Source organism: Morone saxatilis, unplaced genomic scaffold (assembly GCF_004916995.1).
Source record: "Morone saxatilis isolate NCDOM2014 unplaced genomic scaffold, NCSU_SB_2.0 Contig8, whole genome shotgun sequence".
Lineage (NCBI taxonomy): Eukaryota > Metazoa > Chordata > Actinopteri > Moronidae > Morone > Morone saxatilis.
Window position 1 is genome coordinate 3,825,689 of NW_023340257.1, and position 16,098 is coordinate 3,841,786.

General features: G+C 41.5%; 1 protein-coding gene across 5 annotated transcripts in view; it reads left to right on the forward strand.

Moving 5' to 3' along the window:
• The window catches only part of usp2a (ubiquitin specific peptidase 2a), a 42,516-nt gene that overhangs the window by 11,105 nt on the left and 15,313 nt on the right, over window positions 1–16,098 (forward strand). For all 5 annotated transcript variants that reach the window (XM_035679357.1, XM_035679356.1, XM_035679361.1 and 2 more), the window contains exon 3: window positions 1,224–2,100. In XM_035679357.1, the coding sequence (XP_035535250.1) occupies window positions 1,300–2,100 (801 nt within the window). In that variant the 5' untranslated portion in view covers window positions 1,224–1,299. The remainder of the gene's footprint in view (window positions 1–1,223; window positions 2,101–16,098) is intronic.

Below are 16,098 nucleotides of genomic sequence, written 5' to 3' on the forward strand. Positions count from 1 at the left end.
TGTTAATTGATTAATTGCTTTTTAAGAAAAAATTCCAAGTTCACATTCACACCATTTTCTGACATTTTATGGACCCAATAACTAATCAATTAATCGGGGTAATAATGAACAGATTAATCGATAATGAAATTCACTTGAGGTGATGCGACACACACACGAAACATGGTCAACATGGATCCAAAAAAACGTTCCCTTGACAGCTTCCCTTTGTTTTCAATAAAACATAAAGCAGAGACATTATGAGAGGATTCATTAAAGTGACATACCACAGGATAATTCACACCCTTGTGTTTAATTCCACCTCTAACAACTCAAAAAGTTTAAAGGGCATTTTAGAATGTAAATTACATTCTTGGTGTAACCGGGGACAATCTTGTAGGGATCTTCTTTCCTGATGTTGGGATGAATGGGATTGTTTCCCTGGGGCAGTATATTTTTGTAGTGGGGTCAGCAACTCATATCAACAAACGTACACATTATTAACATATTATTGGGGTTTGAAAGACATTTGAAAGACAAAAGACTTTGACAGCAATGTATGCTGGGAGTGTGCGCTGCTGTCTGCCACAGTGTCTTTTATGATAATACCAAAAGGAGGTGCCTGAGTGAGAAATACATTGTGGCTTTAAAATGTGAAAAAGTTCCATTATCTTTGCAGACTAATGTAGTGGAGACATTTCAGATCAATTTGCACTTAGAACTGCATTATGTACCACACAGAAATAACATCCACTCTGTTGACAGTTAAAGGTAACGTCATGTTCACTCTCATAGATTCATCTAAATGATGCAAGTTGTAAGTTGATTTTGATAACGTGGTGCACTGAATGGAAGCTATTAGCTGTCTGAAAGTCAGAGAAAACACACTGAAAAATCTGAAACACTGCAGCATGCTTTGACAATGGGGTGCAATAATGTAAAGGAAAGGTGATTTATAGTAAGATACATGAAAACAATGCTGATCCAATCCTTCAAATAACAGGACAATCAGTATCAGTCTGGGTCTGTCACACAGTAAGCCTGACATATATATCAGATTATAAATGGATAGATTTTAAATTCATATTAGGCCAAAAGGTTTAAGTTTTATAGTCTTTAACACCAGATTAATGCTTAGTGATGCAAAGATAAATGATGTCCTAACTGCTGCCTACATTGAGTGTAAGTATTGATTCGATTGTTGCTGATGAACTAATACTCGTGTCTCCTTGCTGTGCCTGCAGTCGATGCAGTCTTCCAGAGGCTCTCCCTCCCTGTGGCTGAGAAACCAGCAGCAGCAGCATCAGCAGCAGCAGCAGCATGTCCCGCGTCTCCTCAACCGCCAAGCGCTACGCTGGCCCCTCCTACACCAGCCACTACAGCTCCTACAGCTCCTCCCTGACCCCGGGCCTTAGCTCCTACAGCGACCGGGACAGGCTGTCCTCCTACAAGTCCCCCACGTCCTCCTCCTCCACCTCTTCCTCAGGTTACTCCTCGTCCAGCTATTTGAGCAGCTCTGCCGCCCGCAGCCGCAACTACAGCACCTCCTCAGACCCCGACCGCGACCGGGGCCGAACCATCCCACGCACCGACATCCTAGGAAGCAGCAGCAGCAGCAGCAGCCGCCGGAGCGAGAGCCTCAGCAGGACCCCCGTCAAGAGCTATGGAGGGTCGGGGCTGAGTGGGGGGTCAGCCTACACTGGCTACAGTTCCTACTCTTCGTCCTCGGCGCAGTCTAGCTACCTCTCCTCTTCATCGGTGGCCTCCAGCATCTCGCTCAACCGACGAAAATCTGTATCCCAGAGTGACTTGAGCAGGGACCTGGCCTCTCTGGGCCTCAATGACACCTCCTCCTCCTCTTCCTCCACCCCGTCTTCTTCCACCAGTGCCCTGCGGAGCTACCGCAGTCGGGCCAGCGATGTGGCCAACTCGTACGGCACTAGCTCCCGCCCGGGATACTCAGGCCTGTCGCGGAGCTCTACTCAGGAGGCCCTCTCGCGGAGCTCCACCCAGGAGGCCTTCAGCAGCAGCAGCAGCAGCAGCGGCAGCAGAGCATACAGCTCTTCGACATGGGAGCCAAGCAGTAACAGGCTGTCCGACTCCCCCACCAGGGACTCCACGGTAAGAGAATGTCCTCTGTTCTTGCACATGCTGGCTTGAAGCTTGCTGCTTTTATTGGAGGATGTTACTGCTCCAGAGGGATCGATATCCAGGGGCTGAGTAAGGCTGAATGGAGTCATAGCTGCAGTCATTACCACAGAGGCACACTAGCTTTAATCTCTTTAGTTTCTTACTCATGGTAAAGCCCCACAATGCTTTGTGGCTTCCTATAGTACTGTTTTTTACCAAATGGGGGCACTATTGCTTAAATTAATTTCAATGCACTTGAAGTCCTGGATTACAATAATATAGCAGACATTACACCCTCTCACGTGCCTTTAACATGCTCCTTAGTAGACTGTTTAAGCTATTCAATAAAAATAAAAAACAGCATATACAACATAATAACAAACCTATCATATGCAAACCGGAGGTCATTATTCCAGCGTACGTGAGTAGTTCCAGTGTGACAAATGAGCTCTTAGCATGGACACCTGACCCCCTCTAACCCAGCAGTTAGCTGACATTTCTCAGATGGTGGTTTAGTTGGCTATGATGAGCTGGGTCTTCAGGCCACTCATCATCTCTGAGATCAGTTTAGTGACCCGAGCTTCCCCTATGCAGGTCAGAAACCACAGCTGACCCACTTCCCCTCAGGATTAATCCCCATAACCGGTTACATGAGTGGAGGGGGTGGGGAGAGTGAAGGAGTGGAATCAGGGAGAATTTCTGGTAAATCTTTACTTGATAGTGATTTTCTTTTTCTTATAACAAGAAATAAATATTTCTTAAAATATCATTTGTAAACATAGGGTCAAACCCACTTTAATATTTCAATTTAATATTATATTGAATGGGGCATAAAACAGTTCATTACACTACACTCTAGTGAATCAGAACGCTTTATGAATACCACTTTAGTTATTATTGGCCACCTCTCCTTGGGCTCATTAATATGTGTTTGTGTCAGACTGAAGTGATGAGCCTCCACTAACTTATTCACAGTCCTCTAACAACTACTCTTTATTATGGATCACTACAATAAAAGGAAGGGCCATTCGATTAGTGCGTTGACAAAAAGTTTATATCTTTATAATCAATTCATACCCAATATGTGCTTGTCTCTGAAATTCTGCTGATTCTCTTTCTTTTATATCACTGTAAATGAAATGTAACCATTTAAAGTTGTCACCTTTGGCTCTGGTAAAATACATTATTTTCTGACATTACATAAATAAAATAACTAATAAATAGTCAAAATAATGAGCAGATTGATAAAGAAATGAATTGTTGGTTGCAGCCATAAACAACCACATCAAAAGCTAATCAGTCAACATGCAACAGAGATTCAATTGATTCAATCTGTCACAATTTCAACCAAAGTCAAACATTATAAAGTTTCCGTTGTATTGTAAAGGCCGTTCTGTGTCCAGCCCATGTATGCCTCAATATATGTTGTTTTTTGCCACATTATACACAATGTTAGGTCATTTGAATGGTAACATTCAAAAAAAGAGGTGTTTTCACTTATTCTGGCTGATTAGACGTCTGCTCAGGTTGAAAGTGGGTGCCATTATACTGGGATTATATGAGGTCACTGGACACCATGTAATCAGAGTGTCTGTACACACCCACACAGCCAAATTCATTAAAATGACCTGTGTGTGTTTACCATGGGTGTGCAGGGCCAGCAATCTGAAATTGTTGCATTATTAATACACAAAAAGTGTTCATGTTGGATGATGTGTGTTGTTATTCTCAGGACACAAATGACTCTAGCATATCAAATAAGGGAGGTTTAACAATATTAACTAACCGGTCTCATGGTGGGGCTGCCTGCTGTTATAATGAGGTATACTGGGAAAAAATCAACCCAGATGTACATTTTGTAATCAGTCAGGTGCTTGTTTTATCTCAAGTGTCCATTCAGAAACAGATTAATGTGACCTAACACAACCTACACATTACAGAATCATCGGCTCTCCTGATTCAAAGATGAAGATATCTTCATCATGAGACTACTGAGGGGGGCTGTACTAAAACTAAGATCTGAACACTGCATGAAAGAATTCATTGTTGCTTGAAAAAAAAAAAAAATTTTTTATTGTACTATGAGCCTGTAGTTCCCAACTGTGAAGCACAAAGAGACTGTTTGTGGGGGCCATGGGCAATGAGCTAACATCCGTGTATCAATATCAGGTCAGTAACTCAGCATCATCAAGTATAGCTGACCCTTTCCTGCAGTGGAAATCGGCAAGCTTGAACTTGACTTCTATCCTCGTTTAACCTATCAAGTAATCAACACCTATCCATCATGCACGGACTGAGAAGTAGAGGGCTTTAACTGGATGTCACCAGCTGGGCTGTTTGTACTGTTAATTAACCCCAGGCCTCACGTTGAAAATCACCCTCTTCCCCCAGGGAAGCACATTGTACAGCAAAGTCTGCAGACACCAGCCTCAGTGAGCATTCTGAGTTTCATATTGCATTATGTTTTCACAATGGTGATGTGCAGTACTGAGACATTTAGACAGCTGAAGCAAGACTGTAACTTTTGCTAAACAGCAACCACTGTGGCCACAAGTGACGGCTGACTCAGTTAGGTCCTTTCTACAGGAATATCTGTCCATGGTTAGCTAACATTAGCCCCCATAAGCTCCTGGTCATACCAGAACGAGTGGGCTGTATCGGTAAAAGTGTGCCTTTTTATGAACTCACCTTCTTGCTTGTAAGAGTAAAACGACTCACATTTGATGATTATCTGTCATTATCTTATACATTTTATAGACTAAACAATGAATGCTCCAATCAGAACAGTAATCGATGGATTCTTCAGCAGAGAAAATAATCATTAGCAGTACATAAACTCTATTCATTAGTCAGCAGTTCTTTACTTATCAGCAAACATACCTCCAAGCAAGAGAATGACATGTGTCAAAGATGTGTGTGTGGGTGTGTGTTCATGTTGGCTGAGACATTTTGGGGGAAGCGTCAGGAATGATCTCATGACTGATGAGTGTCAGAACGACAGCTCTTATGAGCACTTAGTGACGTCTCCTCAGGTCACATTAGGTCAGATGCTGCTTTGTTGTTGTGTCCTTCAGGGAGACGAGAGGAGGGAATCTTTCTTTAATTGATACTGACTGAAAGAACTCACCATCAACCCAGCAATCATTTTAGCATATATTTAGAAATGCTTATTATTTGGGCTGCAACTACCTAAGTGTATTTATTATTTTCTTGATCAAACAATGAATAGTGTTGTCTATAAAGTGCCAGCAAATAAAATAAAAGCTCATCTCAAGTTGCCAGGGCCCATGGTGACGTATTCAAGTGAATAAATAAAATATATTTACCTTTGACAAACTAAAACCATCAATTTTGCAATATTACACTACTACTATAGTTCTTAGTTAAAGATGCACTCATGAATTCAACATTTCAAGGTATTAAAATGTTGATGTTTGATATCTGTATCAGTGACATTCTAAGATGGTGTGTATTAAGCTGTCTCTATATATCTATGTCCCACTTCTTGACACAATGTTACCCCATAATATTTTGGCACAGATGTTGAAATGCAAAAAATGCACAGCTAAAATAATATGATCAAACTGGGAGGTGGGCCTCCTCGGGGCCTCCAAAGTGTTTCAGAGAAGGCTCAGTGAATGATTTTGTTAAAGAGAAAGTTCAAAAATACATTCGTTTTGTAGAATTTGACTGTTTTCCCACTTATCCAGAGTCAGAATATACTAATACACTAATACCTTTTTTATTTGCTGTAGTCTTAGTTATGTCAAACAGCAGTATTAGACCTGATCTTGGCTCAATTGTTAAGTGTCTGTTGGATCAAACAGTAGAATCATGATCCCATAGGCCTCCAGGAATTGATCCAAATGAAGTAGACTTTAGAAGTAAACTTACAAGCTTCTTCTGAGGAGAGGTCTCAGTCTCAGTCTTTGGAAAACTCTGATCTACACAGTTAAATTACTCCATAGACATTGAAATGTCTTTCCATAACCAGTGCCTCTACTACTCGTTGGTCTTGTTTGGTATATGAACAGTTTGGGCTATATATCCCTCAACCCCAGTGTGATGGGCTCTTGCCTCCCAGTTGCTCCCTGTTTTCCCATGATAATAATCACCTCCTCATTGTCCTCCCAACGTTTGATTCAACACAGCGTTAGTTTGATTGTTGATAGAGTTGCCAAATATGTTAGACAAGCATTCTCCACTTCTCCCTCCACATACTCTATTCTTCTCACCAAGCTCAACATTTACAGTGTGACCTCAATTTGAATTTGGTTGCTGTTCTAGTTTTTCCAGTTTCCCAGTATCCAGTGAACGTGATAATACCAGTCGTACAGAATGACCAGACTTCAATTAACACTAGTTCTCTGTTACAACTAGTTCATATTACAGCACTGGTTGTTGTAATATGAATGTTTGAACTCACTTATGAGGCTGTTGAAGGGTGTCTCGAAATAGCGTTATTATTAAACCCAGTCCCAGCTTACAACACAAAAATAGCAGCTGCTGGTGCCACATGGTCCTGTTCATCTTGTGCCATGTTTATGAGTAAGGCAAGCTGGTTAACATGACTATTGTTCTTGTTTTCCCTGTTTCTCATGCATGATATTCAAATCAGACCAGGACACTTATGAGAAAAAAACACATGATGTAAGCATTTCTATTATTTTAGAAGCACCAGATTTACAGCTATGCTTTACCAGCCAAGTTTAGAAGAAAACTAATATTCATTTAGCTCTGGCCGTTGTTACTAACATTGTACTCAACAAAAAAATCAAAAGAAATCAAAGAAATCACATAGGTCCAATAGTGCCAGAAATATAGGCTTTCAGAAGACCATTGGAGTTGTAAACACACTTTCAGGTCAGTCAAACTTATTTGGAAGAGAGGAGTACAATTGTTACCCAAACTTTGCCATGGTTAATGAAAGATGTATTACCTTTACAGGTTCATTCACTTTGAGTTCTACCTCCAAATAATGTGGTTTTAGATAATCTGACCAAACTGTCTGATTGTTGGCTTCAAACTCAGTCCAACCCTGTTTATGACTATCAAAACTTCTTACGTTTTTGGAGCTATGTGTGACTTATAAACCCGAGACATGGTACACTGTTACCTCACCTTGAGTTTGGAGCCAGCCCGTTGTGAAGACAATAACAACCTGACACTTTTCACACTTTTGTTCTTTGGCTCCTACAAACAAACGGTTTTTCCCAAAGTTACTTTGTGTCTAGACTTTCTGTTGAGTCAACAGTATGTTTAGACTGTCCGACTCTCAGTTCACCGCCTTGGCCAGACAGCTTATGGTTTGATTTAAAAAAAAAAACCACACACAGTCTGGTACGATTTGGAGCTTTACTTTGTTCTTTAGCTAATGAACTATTTATATTAAGTAGCTCAGTTATGGATCTTCTTGAGGGTTTGTGTGTCGGTGAGTGGCACTTAAACACTAAAACAGCTGCCAATAGAATACTGTACTAGTGAAAATGAATTACAAATCTGAACACGTCACCACAAGTAAAGAGCAAACATTAGGCTAAAAAGGAACTACACTACAGCGGCACGACGTCAACGTCACCACCACTAAACTTGTAATTTGTGTAGCATCTTGCTGTGAAGATTTGCAACTCTCTCGCTTCACTCTACCCTTCTAAGAGCGAAAGAGAAACTAGGGTGGCCCCTATCTAGAGCCAGTGTTTGGTGTGTCCCTTCTGAGCTACTGTAGAAGCATAGCCGTTGAAATGGTGGACTGCATGAGAGGCCGCCCACAGTGTCTTAAAAACAGCTCATTCTAAGGTAACAAAACCAATTATTCTTATTTTCAGGTGATTACACATTATACAAACATACGTAGGAGTATTATATTATTTTATATATTATATTCCCGCTAATAAATCCTCCTAAATGTTACACACTGGACCTTTAAATCGTTTAATTAAAAGTTGGAAAGATTGAGTTAGAATAGTTTGCAAGAGCAGGACAACACAACAAGGCTGTAAAGGTGGACTAGTGAGTAGATAAGTCTCCACATCTCCAAGACACATACGAGCTTCAAAGTTCACAGGTGGGGTATTTACTTGTGTATTTTATGTTTTGGAACAAAACATGAAGACCTCTAAAGCTTGTACTAACCACAGACCTCATTTCAGGCATCTAACCAAAAACCTACTGACCGAGGGAACCGGAGGTGCATAAATGGCTACTCAGTTGGGATTCTCTATTGCACTATTATTGCACTATTCTTTTTACAAACAGAGCAGGAGTGCTTTGAAGTCAGTAATATCATCCATCCATATTGTAGCTGTTTATCCAGGTCAGGGTCACGGCGGCAGCAGGGTGTGCAGCAGGCCAGATGTCCTTTTTGACTTCACTCCATTTCTTCTGGAGGTCCCTAAACACATCTATGCCAGCTAGGAAATCAGCATTTACTATGTGTTTTGTGATTGCTATAGCTCATTATCAGGCGTCTAAACCACCTAAAATAATGCCTCTGATGCCACTTGTGTACAATGAGTCTAGCCGACAGCTTAGGACTCCTATCTAATCCACTTTGGGTCACTACCCAAAGCTCATAATTTTACTCGAGGGTGGATGAATCAAGAGCTTTGCTTTGTGGGTCAGCTTTCCCTACACTACCACAGTCTGATACAATGGGTGCATTAATGTAGGCGAAACCCAGTCACACCTACATCACACCTTGTTTTTGTTTTCTTTGCTCCTAGCCATAATGGAAATACTTGAAGTTCATTCTTGACATTAAAAATAGTAGTTTGACAAAATAATCTTAACTGTCCACTTAAAAGCTCTTTTCAGGGCTTTCAACTACTTTTTATGGTCTTCATCATCAGTGGGAATTTTCTCAGCTGTGATCTACTGACCTAAGTATAGAACTTTGGTTATGAAATGTGTAAATATTTATATATTGTATATAGATGAAAGCTCCAGGAAAAGTAAATGCACCTTGAGGTTGCCAATAAAAATGTAAATTGCATTTATCCATGTTTTATTCTATTCATTTAGACCAGAGGATTGCCTCCCCAGGGGGTGCAGGAGAGTTGAAGGGGTCATAATTCAGTCAAATCTGAACACAGTCAGTTGTCCCAGTTTTGTCTGAGGTCGGGCCCACAGTGTCAGACTCTGAAAACCCCTGATTTAGACCTAGTCCTAATAATGAACTGATCCGATATATAGTCTAATTAACTAAAAAAGTCAGTTAGACCCAGGAATAGCTTGTTCATTTTGCAAGCTTAATAGTTTTATAGCCAACTTCATTCAGACTCGACCTGATATGCAGTTTACTGTGACTGTACAGAACACTTCATTCTGTTCTGGAACATTGACACAAGGCTTCATTCTGTTCTGGAACCCTCCCACATAATCTCCTGAACTCTCAGCATACTATGAATAAGGTGATGTCAGCATTTAGCATCAGTGCTAGCTAGTAAAAGAATGCTATGTACCTTGTAGGAATGTGAAATAAGGGCGCAGGTCTGCCATTAACAACAGCAAATTGTTTTAATTGCCCTCCAAAGGAGTCGGTTGCACCTAGGTTAAATTTAAACACTTGAGTGAAGAGATTGTCAGTCTAATGTGCCTAATTTAGCTTAGGGAATAGAACAGCTATCCCTAGGTAATTGTGCTCTGACTTCTCCTAGATAACATTGCTTAGAGACTACTTTTGTCCCATTTTTATACCAGACTGCTTAGCTCTTTGCATCAGGTATCAGAAAACAAACATAGACTCTTTGCCCCTTCTATCACGTTGTAGTTTTCCACCTCAAGGATTTAGACATTCAGACACACACACACACGTTTAGCCTGGTGATGGAATGTACTCCTTGGCTATTTGTTGTGTACACACGCTTGAGCCTGGGTCATGAGATTGCTACTGAGGACATGTTGCACCTCTTTCACTCTACATATCCGTTCAGCCGCACTGTAACCTCACTGTGCATTTCAATGCTTCATCTGAAGGCAAGCAGACACATACATGTTGTGTTAACACGGTCAGTAGCTGTTACTTTAAGTAAAGGAAACAAAGGGCAGACTTTCATGACAAGACATGACAGATAGCCGGGCTGCCAATGTTATTTAACATAATGTTGCCAGTTTGGTAGTTTGGTGACCGTGAACTGCGCTGCCTGTAAGCAGGAGGTGAAGTACAGCATGTTCTGTTGTCTTTCTTACCGGTTAACTGCATCACTTCCTCTTTGAAAATGGCTAAAACGCCCAGTCTCAGACCATTTGTCATCAAGACCTATATCAGCGTCATGCTTGTAGTCAACAGCCTTGTGTAACCATCAGCAGTACTATAACATGCTCCACCTAAGATTTCCTCAGCAGTTTTATTTTGGACTGTTTGAAATGTGGAAATATATCCCTCATTTACTAAAAACGGATAGAACAGCACATTGCCAAGTGCTCCTGGCTCAGCCGGATTCACCTGTCACATGATGGTCCCTGAATTAAAAAACACTGATGCAACACCTGCATGTTGTCCAAGTTTTGCTTCCGGGTGCTCTAGCAAGAAACAAGATGTATTTAGAGAGAGAGAGATTGTTGTTATTGTTATTATTATTTAGCACCGAGAGGAAACAACAAGTTATCATTATGCCCCTCAAAAGTGAATCTTTTTTTAGTCGTTGCCACTGGTGTCATGTCTTTATTTAGCAGTGTCTGTTATTTTGATTAATGTCAGTGCTCATTGTTATTCCCTGTTACTCATTTCTGAGTAAAGCATTACCTCCATCACCCAGCTCTATGGAGCACTTCAGCTGACGGTTTATTTTTTTTGGCCTGCAACTTTGTTTTGGTTCAGTCTAATCAGCGTAGTTTCCATAACTGCTGGGTGCGTAAATAAGCTACTACATGCTAACAACTTTGTCATATTAACTAAAAAGGTGATAATGTGTCCGTTTTGTATTCACAGCTTGTTTCGCGGCCCCCAAGTGGCCAAAAATCAATGAATGCATGTTTAAGATAATTAAAAAATGAATAAATGCAGGCCTTCATATGTTCTTATTTAAAAGGATTTTGTCACACTTCACTGTGTTGAACATGTGAAATGGATGTGTGAGCTTTACGTACTTTTACGTAAGGTTACAACAATATCTTAAAAGAGATCATTGGCTGCTAATTATGAACCCTATTTGATGTTTTACCAGAGACCCCACATGAAGGATCTTGCTTTTACCCATTGACAATCTGACAAGCTGTGGCTCAGAGGCAGAGCGGGTCACTAATCGGAAGGTTGTCGGTTCGATCCCCGGCTCCTGATGCTGTCATCGGTGTGTGAATGTGAATGAATGAGGTAGTCTCTGTTTGATGGAGTTTGCCATCACTGTGTGAATGAACGTAGTGTAAAAGCGCTTTGAGTGGTCGGGAGACTAGAAAGGCTCTATACAGGTACAGGTCCATTTAACACACTACAGGTGTAGCTGTCTGCACTGAAGGTAACGCTGGTTCTGTCTAGAATTGCAACAGCCCTTCTTCTTCACCCTCTTATTGTGTCACAGTGAAACTAATTACTAATAAAACCCATTGTTTGTGTTGCTAGTAAATCACTCGATCCTCCTTAAACACCCTTTTTAGAACTGCACAATCTAATTTTAGAACCACTAGGTCAGACTAGTAAATGCACACCCCCGCTGTCACATTTATACAGCAGTGTGCCATTTGTGTAGCTATTTCCATGCTGTTAGATGGCATTTAATAGCAATATATTGTGGCATATAAGCGATGACTGGGACGATTTAGGTTAGTTTTCTGTCATGATGGTCATTATGGAGATGAGTAGTCTCCTTGGAGCACAGCATTAGTCCTTCACATTGCTCCAGCAGTGGAGAAGGATGCACTCTGACGTAGACAGCACGGCTGGAGGCGGTCGCTGACGTTTGTTGTAGGCCGACTTTTACCCGAGCCAAAAGAGGCGGACCTCCAGTCCTGTAAAACGGAGTGGGAACACAATATACGGTTATCAGCATTTACAGAGCCACTCTACGGACCGGACACCTGCGTGGAATGATACAGCAGCCACTAGCTCTTTCGTCACTCTACTCTTTTTTTTATCGCTTTCACTCGTGCTTTATCGCTTCCCGTAGGGTATTACACAGTGCGTAGAGTGATTTAAAGGGAAAGCCACAGGTCTTCTGTTCGGCGTGATTTGTGAGCTTGGTGCCGTTATATGAATGAATGAATGACAACAGGCAGGGAGCCTATCAGAAACGGAGTAAGACATCTACATATCGCCTTCCTGCAAAAGAAAACGACTGAAGAACAAAAGAGCAGGAGCGCTCAGCAAAGCTTCACCGTGGTCTGAATAACTCGCACCCGGTCGTCGGCTTCACTCGTTCACCAGCATGCCGAGCATGCGACAGTCGTACACGGTGACCGTACCTGAGGAGCCACCGGCGGCTGCTTTCCCGTTCCTGAAGCAGGAGATGCGGAGAAAAGGCAGCATGTCCGGCTCGGTGCTGGTGTCAACTTTCGTAGGGCTCCTCATAAACCAAGCCAAGGTAAGAAATGGTGCCGGCCGCGGTCCGTTATCTCTGCTCCAGAGAGGACGTCACACCAAACTCCACTGACAAATCAGCCTATTTAATGTTTATATCGCGTTATTACATGTCAACGTGCTCTGTGAATTGGCTGGCATTAACTATGAAATGAGGCGTGTATAATATACCAAATAGCAGGTATCAGTGTCAGGAATATGGGAGTGTGTGGTATCCACTATCTTCTGTCACCACAGTACTCGGTGGGTGGTCACAAGCGCTGTAAACGTACAGTACAAACAGGAAACATTAAAGTGCTGCTTTATGAAAAGCTCATTACTTTATACAGTCTGAAAGGTTGTAGTTCATCTTCTACGAGCTTACTGTGTAAATGTGAGCAAGAATTGGGACTACGGTTCACAGGTTTTGTAAGAGACTTCTATGGTTCCTTGCAGGCAGAAATATGGACTTTGGTCATTGTAAAGAGGGCACAGATGGTTATTTCACTGACAGCGTTATGTATCTTGTCAAAGATGATGTCAGTTTAACGTTGAAGTGAGTCATTTTCAGAGGTAAGCCGCTCTTTTAAGCCGCTGTACTCCGCTGTACCAGGATCAGTAGGCCTGCACTGGCAGGTCACTGGTTATATAACCACCGTTTAATCCCCCTCATACACTACAGCTGCTCTTACTATACTGCTCTTGCATATCCCACTGTAGGCTGTAATGGAAATGAATAAAGACATAACCCATTGTGACACTGACATATCCAGGATATGAATGCTGCCTCTGGCTGCTTCCATATGGACACATATACACATAAATGTAGGTCTAAGGACACAATGTACAGAGAATCATTGGCTTTCCAGAAAGACATTATGGCAGTCTCTTTAATTGGAAGTTCCCATTGATGTTTTGTGCTGAAATTGTTTACAAGTTCATATATCTTCACAGGTTAGAGGTATATAATGATTTCCCCTGTGTGAAATTATTGTCATAATGATAAAGCCTCTTTATAATAACATTACAATTCTCCAGAAATCCAAAAGCCAAGAAGTAAGGGGAGGCTGATTTTACTCTACATTTTACTCCGAGTTAAGTCCTCCCACACTGGAATAATTACTGTAATTACTGCATAAATGATATCAGAAGTGTTCGACTCATTGCAGCAAACCAATATCCTGAACAGTGTACTGATGGGGTTGGAAATAAGTCCAGTGGTTAGCCTGTAGCCCACTGCCAGCTGGAGAAACGGTGTGTGTTCTTTGGCTTAAAGCTGTCGAGAGTCTTCACACCTCGTGTAGATTGTAGGTTTAAATTACACATGCATTGTTGGGTGAAGTAAGATATAAACTTGTCAGCATTCGTCTTAATATAAGAAGATAAACAGGAACAGCTTTTTTAGTTTGTGATCACCAGAGTCTTGGTGCTGCAGTTGTTTGTGTTTGTGTTTGTGTGTATGTTTCCAAGCTACAGCGTGGAATGGAGCTGCTGTGTGCCAGCTTCTGTTATGTAATGAGAAATCACATTAGAATACACTTTAGTGCTGGCCAGGCCTGGCAGCTTGGCACGCTTTCTGTTTTGTTGTCACCGTCCACCTGCTCCTCCTGTCCTGTCCTTCTCCTTCCGCTCTTGCTCATCATCTGTCCTCTACTCCCTCCATCCCTGCAGACCACCGAATGCATGGCAAAGAATGCTGCTCTGTCTTTCTCTTTAGTGATTGCATATGTAAAGATGAGCCTGAGAGTGTGTGTACTAGTGTACTTCCATCAGAGGGTGTGTGTGGTTCTCTGTGATTATGCACATGTTTCTGCACAGCAGGCTGACAGCTGTGAGGTTAAAGGTTGCTTTACACGCTCCTCTACAGTTGCTCAGTAGTATTACAGCCAATGTTTAAAAGTGAATCGATTAGATGACTGAAAGAAAATCATTTGCCAACAACTCTAATTATTGATTAATCAGTTGAGTCATTTATCAGTAAATAATGTCTGTAAGTTGAGCAATATGGTTACATTCAATATCACCAAATGAATTTGAATATTTTTCTGATTCCAGCGTTTGTGATACAGTATGTTAAATTAGCATCCTTTGCAGTGAACTGTGTTACGCTGTCATGCATTATATTAAACAAATTCAACGTATTACTTGAGGCTCTGGGAACTTGTGATGAGCACTTTTCACTGTTTGAATGTTTTATAAACTGGATGGCTAAAAATAACCAACTTTTTCATTTATAATGACAATAATTTGATAATGCTCTATTTTAAAAAAGTGTCCTGAGATAACGTCTGTTATAATTTGGCGCTATACAAATAAAATTGAATTGAATTGAATCGTATAATAACATTTATATGTGGAAAAACACATGTTGTCTATCCTAAAATGACTATTATTAAGATACACTGGTCAAACTATTATAAACTCTTTTAATACATGTGTTGCCCTCCTGCAAATTCATGTTCAGTCTTCTCAGAGAAGGAATGCTAGTAATTTCTTTATACCAAAGACAAGAGCCTGAGTTTACCATACTGGCACCGACTTCAGTGGGAGTAACTTGGCAGTAGATCTTTCATATGAGGATATCATGTGTGGTATTTATACAGTATACAATTCTGAGGTGTTACACATTAGTATTTGGTTATTTTCCGACTGTTTGTCGTGGCCTGTGGTGTGATCTTCCACTGTAGTATGCTGGATGAGACACAGGCCCGGGGCTGAGGCTTCAGTATAATATAAACACCAGTCTGTTAGATAGTAGTTAACGTTTCTGTTACTGAGGCGCAGTTTTCTTCCTGCTAGAGACATGCATACCAGTGGAGCTGTGTGAAGATGGGAAGAGCTGTTACATAAGAAGCAAATGCATGGCTTTATGGTCACATGTTCTCAGGCTGTTATCTATACAATATTGGACCCTAGTGCGACACCCCCGGTGTCTTCTCACAGTATTTGATCCAATGAAATGCAACCAAGGGGCCAGTTCATAGGATCATAGGCTATATTTATGTGTATTTCTCTGAAAGGCAGCCTTTCTTCTCAGTAAGAGGATCTCACTGTTTACTTGTTTGCATGTAAGCGTGTGTGAGCGAGATCCTCACCGAACACTGGCTCAGCAAGCTCTGATGACTGATTTCATCCCTCTGCATGCTTTTTAGAAGAGAGAAATAAATAGTCTCTCTTTCCCTATCAGGTGCCAACTCGAGTGTGTGTGCACTCGCACACACACAAGCTAGTGTGTGAGCGTGAAAGTGTCACTTCTGCTCACACGGGAGAAGCTGGACAGTGACGAGAGGTAGCTCAGAGAGAGAGAGAGAGATTGTTTATGATGATCTGCCAAATAGAGAGACGGGTCAGAACAGACTGTTCTGCTGCTCGCTCTCTCACGCTGGTATGCCAGCCAATCAGCAGTTGGCGTTCTGCACTGCCAGGTGGACCCAGGCATCCTGCTGCTGGTAGTGTGAAGTTTAGTTTACAGCCCCAGAGACACAAGCAGAGCGGGGGGG